The sequence below is a fragment of the Fukomys damarensis genome, unplaced genomic scaffold, assembly GCF_012274545.1.
Source record: "Fukomys damarensis isolate Sample0158 unplaced genomic scaffold, DMR_v1.0_HiC HiC_scaffold_39, whole genome shotgun sequence".
NCBI lineage: Eukaryota > Metazoa > Chordata > Mammalia > Rodentia > Bathyergidae > Fukomys > Fukomys damarensis.
The window spans coordinates 45,436,796-45,445,566 of record NW_022900951.1 but is presented as its reverse complement, the minus strand read 5'-3'; the positions used below and the strand labels follow the sequence as shown (position 1 = coordinate 45,445,566).

Genomic DNA, 8,771 nt, shown 5'->3' with positions numbered 1-8,771 from the left:
AAAATATATATATATAACCTGAAATGGAGCCTCAGGTATTTGCATACCCATATATATCAACATATCCATATATATCAACATTGCAGCACTATTCACAATAGCCCAGAGATGGAAGCAATCCAAATGTCACTAAGAGATCACAAATAAATGTGGAGGACATTAGACTAAGTGAAATAAACCCATTATGTAAAGATAAGTTCCCTATAACTTATATGAGGAGATACAGAAAATGCAATCATGGTTTCCACAATGGTGAGGGGAAAAACAGGAAGTTATGTATTGGATATAGAGTTTCAGCTTTGCAAGATGAACAAGTTTTGCTGGCAGTTGCACAACAATATGGTTATATTAACACTGATGAATTACACACTTAAAAATGGTGAAGATGCAAAATTTTGTTATGTGCATTCTACCAGAAGGAAAAATTTATAAAAATTAAAGAAGAAAAATCATACAATCATACATACAAACACCAAAAAAGCCTTAACAAAATACAACAAACCTGCTGGGGATTTAGCTCAGTGGCGATGCGCCTGCCTCTCAAGCACCAGGTCCTCAGTTCGATCCCAGTACAGAAAAAAAAAAGTAAAAAACCTAAACAGAGTAGGAATAGAAACTTCCTCAACTTATAAAAAGCATCTACCAACTACTGTACAGTCTTGATGTCAGGAGCATTTCTACATAAATTTTGGGGGAAAATCAGTTCATATTTAAAGTATGACTATAGCTGTCTAAGGCCCAATGTTACCTTGCCAGGAGAGCTGGCCACGGCATGCAGAAATATAACTCCATTTTGCCTCTGGTCAGGGCTGAGGCCTCAGTCATCTGTGACTCTTGTGGTTCAAAGGCAAAATAGCATCAGCTGAAGATATCCTGGTTCCTTGAGAACCCACCCAGTAGTAATGCAAAAGAAAAAGGTTTCACCTGGGGAGGGATGTGTTTCCTATCAGCTTAATTCATTCCACCTACTATCCTGTGAATGCTCTCCTTTCTGCCCTCATCAATCACCCCCTCCCCATTTACCAGATACTCCCTCCAATTATTGTGCACCCAATAAATAGTGGTAGCTCGAAGAGTCCTGATCTTTGCCCACTCTGTAACACTGACCTCCCAGCCTCCCACACACTTTGAAATTATGCAAGTCTCTACTGTTTTGTTTTTTCTTTAGCCTTCGCTGGTCCCCTTTCTAGGAAGTCTTAGGAAAATGGCCTCTGAGAGTCTGAATTATTTCCCCACTCCTATCAATGACATGCGAGTCCATCTGCTGTCATTATTCTTGTTCAACATAGTACAGAAAATTCTAGGTGATACAGTACGTAATGTATACACACAGAAGGGAAATGAGAAAACTATCCCTGTTTGCAGATAGCCTGACTGTCTAGGATAAAGTTCCAAGGATTCTGCAAAATATAAAAATGCTTTTACCAAGTTCATGGGATTACAAGTTCAACACACACAGAAAAACCAATCAGTTGTCTATTTATGTGAAAATGGAAATTAATGACAATACCATTTATGATTCCAAAGAAAAGGAAGTACTTTGGTATAATCTATCAAAACACATACAGTATAAGTATGGTAAAAATGCTGATGAAAAGAATCCCAGAAGACCAAAGTAAGTGGAGAAGCTTATGTGCATCAAATGGAAGGACTAACGTTGTAATGATGTGCTTCCTCCAAAATGATCCACAGGTATAGTGCAACTCTGATTAAACTCTAGGAAAGACTTTTTTTGTAGATAGAGACCAGTTTAAATTTATACGTATATACTCTTTACATTCCCGTCAATAGTGTATAAAAAAAATTCCCTTTTCTACACATCTTCACCAAGACCAGTTATCTTGTTTTATTGATAAAAGCCAGTGAGATGCGGTATGATTTTAACTTGCATTTCTGATTATTGATGTTGAATATATTTTATGGAAAACAATGTGGAGAATCCTCAAAAAATTAAAGAAAGAATTATCATAAGGTCTAGCAATCCCATTTCCGGGTATAGATCCAAAGGAACTGAAATTATTATATTTAAGAGATATCTCTTCTCAAAATACAGTATTAAGAAATATCCATACTGCTGATTGCAACTCTATTCACAACAGTCCAGATCAACCTATGTGTCCATTAACAGATGAATGGGTAACACAAGGAAGTAAAAGCAGCAAGTAAACATATGAAAAAATGTTCAACATCACTGGTCATTTGAGAGATGCAGATGAAAACAACACTGAGATTCCCTGTCACCCCACAAAGAATGGCTGCTATCAAGACATCAACCAATAACAAATGTTGGCAGGGCTGTGGGGAGAAAGGAACCCTTTGAAGAAGGGTTTGTGGTGGGACTGCAGATGGTGCAACCACTGTGGAAATCAATATGGAGATACCTCACACAACTAGGATTAGAGGTCCCATTTTTCCCAGCTATTCCCCTGTGGGTATCTTCCCAAAGAATTGAATCATACCACAGTGATATATGCACACCCATGTTTATAGTGGCACAGTTTGTAACAGCTAAAACTTGGAAAAAGCCCAATTGCCCATCAACTGAAGACTGGATAGATGATGTGGGTTTTTAAAAAAATAAAATGGAGTATTAGCCATAAAGAATGAGAAACTAGAGTCATTTATAGCTAAGTGAATGCACATTGAAGCCACGCTCTTAAGTAAAACTAATAGAACACACGTGTAAATACTGACTAGTTTCTCTGGTGTAAAAATGTAAAAGTGTGAATAAGGATCCAAATGTATAATTGATATCGCGTAATAGGAAGAAAAGGTCTAAAGGTGTAGGGGAAGTGGGAGAGGTAGGGGAAAGGAAAGAAGGTAAAAGAAAAAAATATGAGAAAAGAAAAAAATGGAAAGTCTTTGTAAATAGGGAAGGGTGGAGGGGGTGAAGAGAGGGCAGGGGAATGGGGAAAAAATAAGAACCAAGATATGTCATGTAAAGGTACAAGATCCCAATGATTAATATAACTGTATTGTATACCTAAATTGTACCAATAAATTTAATGGGAAGAAATGTGGTAAATATACACAATGGAATACTATTCAGCCTTAAAAAGGAAATCTTGACATTTGGAATATCATTAGTGGGTTCAAAGTACATTATGCTATGTGAAGTAAGGCAGACACAGAAAGACAAATGCCACATGATCTTACATGTGGAATCTAAGAGTCAAATTAAGAATAGAATGGTAGGAGCCGGGGATTTAGCTCAGCGGTTCAGTGGCCTGCCTTGCAAGCGCAAGGACTGCCAGGGGCTGGTGTTGGGAAGGGGATGGAGAGACATTGATCAAAGTGTATGAAGTTTCAGTTACATAGGATAATATAAATTCTGAAAGTCTAATGCACAGAATAGTGCCTATAGATAGTAATACTGGATTGTATACTTGAAATTCGCTAGGAGATTAGACCTTAGGTTTCCTCACCACCCACAAAAATGGTTAACTATTGGAGCAAATACATATACAAATTAGCTTGATGGCAATTATTTCACAAAGTTCACATATATCAAAGCATTACATTGTACACTGTATATGCGTATCATTTTTAAATTTAAAAAAAAATTTACTGGCACATTTTAGATATACATAATGGTAACATTCATGGTAGAAAATTTGTACCTACACATAGCTTGCTTTTTTTCCCATTCCCCTCCCCTCCCTTCAACCCCTCTTCCCCTCTTTATTTACAAATCTTTGTTTCCATTCTTTCCTATTTTTTTCTTGTCCTTTCCTTTTCCTCTCCGCTCCCTTATTATTCTTTACTTCTCAATTCTACCTTAATAAAGACAGAAAGAAGGGGCCAGAGATTTAGCTGTCACAGCACCTGCCTCGCAAGCACAAGGTCCTGAGTTCGATCCCTAGTACCAAATAGAAAAAGAAAAAAGAATGATGAAAGCTAAAAAAAGATCAACATGAATGTAGAATGACAATTAATAGAATTTGGGAAGGGTGTGTGGGAGACGATTAAAAGGAAGTTGGATTTTATCAGTGCATACTATACGCATGCATGAAAGTATCACACTAAACCACAGTAATATGCACAACTGATACATTAATCAAAAATAAAATATAATGGAAACATCAGTTGATTTCCAAATTACAAAATACTTGACAAAATTCCTTTTCAGATGCTTTTTCGTGTTTTTAGATGCTTTTTATTTGTAAATAATGATTTATAATTATAAAATTATGAGTCTATATAAATTGGATCTTATATTTAAAAGGATGGGAATAGTTATAAGCATGATAATTGAATAATAATCAATAGATACTAAAACTAGCATTTATATACTAAAAATTGCATCATATGCATGGCTGACCAACATTCTTGGAGAATCTAAGAAAACCAGGCTCATCTTTTGAGGTTTTTCTTCAATCTATTCCTACTTGGCCCTTTTGGGGGGCTTCCAGTCTAATCTGTCTGTATTCTTCACTTGCCCTTTTCCCTATCAAACCAAATTAATGTAATCATTAATGTACAACTACCGTTATACATGAGCGCCTTTGCAACTTGATGCTATGATTGAAATGGGGCCAGTTAGGGCCAAGTCTCGGATTCAGAAGCCATCCAACCCAAGTTCTCCCTTAGTCTCATCCTATTGCATGAGTCTCACCTACACTATGACATCCAACCAACTATCCAGGGAAACTTTTCTTTTCCAGGACTCTGCTGGACATACATTATTTTGGAGTGTGGACTTGTAGGTGTCTTACCTTGGAAATGCATATATCACTTACATACACAGGTCAGAAACAGTCATATGACACCAGCACAAAAGTAAGTGTCTAGGAAATGTAGGGGAGTGTGCTATAATTCAGTTTTTGCCAAGTATATCAATTACTTTCTTTGTCTACTTTTATAGTTAAGTAAACTAGGACTCAGAGAGGGAAAGATACTTGGCCAATGACACACCATTGGAAAGTGGAATTGGAACTGAGGACTTCTTGCCAATATAAATAAAAGTTTCATTAGAAAGATGCCAGGGATTTAGCTCAGTGGTTCTGCCACCTGCCTTGCAAATGCAAGGTCTGGAGTTAGATCCCCGGTACCAAAAAAGAAAAGAAAGGTAAGAAATGTAAGAAAGGAAAGAAAGGGAAAGGGAAAGGGAAGGGGTCGGAGAAGGGGAAAGCGAAAGCGAAAGCGAAAGTGAAAGATGTCAGAGACTCACAGAACTGAAAGACTGGAAAAAGTAATTTGGGAATTGGATAGGAACTGAAACAAAAAGACAGTAATAGTCTGATCAGGATGCTACCCTGAGGATAACAATCGCATACACCATTTTTTAAACTGTGTCAATCACTTACGTTTCAAAATCCAAGAAGAGAACACATAATTGACTAAGAGTAAATTCCATGCCTGCTCCTTGGCAAATGGGGAAATAATATGGTTTTATTGTTTCAATGGATGTATGCAAACATCTCAACATGTCATCCTACAGAGACTATATTTTAGTTTTCCATTTATGTATAAAAAAATGATCACAAACTGAATGCCTAAAACAACACCCATTTTTAATCTCCTACCTATTGTAGGTCAGAAGTCCAGGCATGGCTAAGTTAGGTTCTCTATTGAGAAAAGAATGAAATTAAGGTGTTGATAGGGCTCTATTCCTTTCTGGAGCTTCAGGGGTAATAGCTACTTCCAAGCTCATTAAAATTGTTGGCACAACTACGGTCCCTACAGCTGGAGGTCTAAGGTCATGGTTTCTTTACTGGCTATCAGCTGGAGGCCTTATTTAGCTCAAAGAGGCTATCCATGGATTGTTCTTCTCCAAGGCTGCAAGGTGGAGTTCATATACCTAAATGTGGAGGCCAGGAGCCCACACCAGTAGAAGCCAGAGGGTAGGTAAGGAACTCTGTATCCAAGCTGGCTGTGAACACGTAGTGAAAGCACCCTCCTCCACAGAAAGGCCACTTAGCTCCACAGATCCCAAGTATTTCACACAAATGGGAATAATAATCATCATCCAGAAAAGCAGGAATCATAGCCCAGGCCTGAGACATGGGGCTAGGACAATCGGCCCCAAAGGCCTCAAGAGATTCTTCTAGGCCTGCTTGAGAGGAGTCAGGAACCAGACTGGCTCTAACAAAGGCTCCTGATAGTGAGGACAAGAAGCAGGGGAGGGCTTGGGCCCTACATTTCTCCTTCCAATCAAAGGCTTTCTTTTCTCAGAATATGGACATCACTAGTAACCCAAGGAAGCTCTGGATGTTGACTCTGCCCTTACTGAATCCCTTCTGAGAAGTGACACTGCTTGCCTTTGCTCTTGCATTTTTTCTACCCCAGAAGCTCCTGTTTCCATCCTTGTCCACATGTCCAGATAACACCAAGCTCCTAAAGAAGTCATATCCTAGGTCTAATTTCATCCTCAGTGGGAGAGTCTTAACTTCCAAGATAGATCTCAGTAGTTCAAGCCAGGTCCCTGTTTATAGTCACATCCAAAGGCTGTCTAGCTCTGCATGGAGCTTTGTCTTACTTTCTTAATCCTTGTTCAGTAGCAACAAAAGCTCCTCTTTCACCCTGCAGGGGTGAGGACTTCTTCACTGTCCATAAAACCCTCTCTGTGATGAAGCTCTGGTCCTATGGGCATAGAACACTGTGAGGATTTCCTAGAGGGCTAAGTTCCTGCACTGCATTTCCAGAGATAGGCAGGTATGCCTAAGAGCCTAACCCTTTAGAGGCAATGTGGTTAGGGGTACCTTTTGTTTCTCACAGAGACATTGGAGCTGGCTCACAAGTGTTTTTGGTCTTTCTCCTGCCTCCATCCTGGAATTATTTTACTTGCCACACTAACAATATAACCAATAACCCCTGGCATTCCCCCTCAACTCTCCACTCTGTGAACCTTTTCATCACCTGGAATTCTGCCTCTTCTGTCTTCTTAAATCCAACTATCTGAGCACCTACCTGCGTACACCTTCCTTCATTACACTATTTCTCTCAATGTCAATTATTTCAGAATATGCAGTAGTATATCTATCACAGGAGTTACATACATGATATTTATTGAATAAACTATACTAGTTCTTATGTTTTTTTTTTGGTACAGGGGATTGAACTCGGGTCCTTTCGCTTGCAAGGCAGGCCACCGAACCACTGAGCTAAATCCCCGGCCCAGTTCTTATGTCTTATTAATACTTGTGTTCACTGATCCTTCCTTTGGCCCACAATCCATTAGCTAGATCTACCCATATTTTCACCTTTGAATGCTGATCTGCTCTTCATCTAGAGCTGATGTCTTCTCCCTTTAATGTGATTTCTCCCTGAATATAGAAAAAAGGGATGCACATCTAATTCACCTTGCAGTTTCAATGTTTATTTCTGATACCAAAACTTGACAGCACACGAGGAAAAAGAAAAGCAACAGACAGTTAACAGCAAATATATTTATCTTGCATGCCACTTTCAGTCAACAGGATGTGGCTCTCTAGATAGCTGTATTTAGAAGGAATCTGAGGCTTCTGCCTCACTCGGGGAAGGGCTATTGCAAGTGATGAGCAATATCTGTGAAAATAAGAAAGAAAAAGTAAAAACCCAATGATATACATTATCATAAATACCAAACAGTGCTTTCCTATACCTCCCTCATCTCCCCACCACAGGTTTCCTATGACTCCCAGCCTATGCACACAAATGCAAACCCATCAACGCTGTATCCTCCAATTTGCCCAATCCAAAGCGACACACCTACCCAACTTTTCACTCAACCCAGAAGAAACCGATGGCACCGAAGTTGGCAGTAAAGTTGGCACTGGTTGTACCACCAGGACCAATAATGGGACCAGCGAAGGTCTGAGGAAATCTGGAGCGGGCATTCTGGTGGTATCTGGCCCAGAAAGTAAATGGGATTCTGGACCAGGGATCTCCAAAATCTCCTTCTTCATCCCAGGTCAGCAACTCAAACTCGATGTCATCCCAGCTCCAGGGCCCAGATACAGCCTCATCTCCAATGCCCATGCGGGTTCTTGCTTCAGCTCGGGCTTCAGCCTCAGCTGAAGCAGCATCCAGAGCATCCAAGGCCTCATCTGCAGCCTCCATGAACTGTGCAGTCCAATCACGAGGGTCTCTCTTTTGAACCTGAGATGAGAAACAAAAAACAAAAGCCTATTTAACAATAGCCAAGACAGAAAATCAAAGTATCTCTCCACAGATGGACAAATAATGAATTGTGGTATATATACACCAAGGAATATTATTCATCCTTTAAAAAGAAGGAAATACTGCCACCTGTGACAACATGGATGAACCTGGAGGACATTATGGTAAGTAGATAAAACAGAAACTGTATGATCTCATTTATAGGTGGAATCCAAAATGAAGTCAAACTCATAGTAGAGCAGAATGGTAGTTGCCAGGGCCTGTGATGGGTGGGGTGGGATGGTTAAGGGGCACAAAATTTCAATTACATAAGATGAATAAGTTTTCAGATCTGTTGTACAGGATGACTGTCGTTAATGAGTATGTATTGCATATTTGAAAATCGCTGAGAGTTGGCTTTAAATGTTTTTACCATCCAAAAAATGGTTATTATGTAAGATGATGGACAGTCACTTAGCCTGATTTAATCATTCCATAATACACACACATATATAATCAAAACATTGAATATTGCACCCCACAAAGATGTACCATTCTTTTCAGTCAAAAATACATAAATGTTTTTTTAAAAGTTAACAGAGGGCCGGGGATTTAGCTCAGTGGTTTGGTGGCCTGCCTTGCAAGCGCAAGGACCCGAGTTCAATCCCTGGTACCAAAAAAAAAAAAAAAAA

At 39.2% G+C, this 8,771-nt stretch overlaps 1 protein-coding gene across 3 annotated transcripts in view; it reads right to left on the bottom strand.

Annotated features, from left to right (window-relative positions):
* Positions 1-7,294: 7,294 nt before the first annotated feature.
* Maged1 (MAGE family member D1) overlaps positions 7,295-8,771 on the bottom strand; it is a 123,157-nt gene continuing 121,680 nt past the window's right edge. For all 3 annotated transcript variants that reach the window (XM_010621445.3, XM_010621447.3, XM_010621446.3), the window contains 2 exons: positions 7,694-8,079; positions 7,295-7,506 (listed from right to left, as the gene is read on the bottom strand). In XM_010621445.3, coding sequence (XP_010619747.1) covers positions 7,702-8,079 — 378 coding nt within the window. In that variant the 3' untranslated portion in view covers positions 7,295-7,506; positions 7,694-7,701. The remainder of the gene's footprint in view (positions 7,507-7,693; positions 8,080-8,771) is intronic.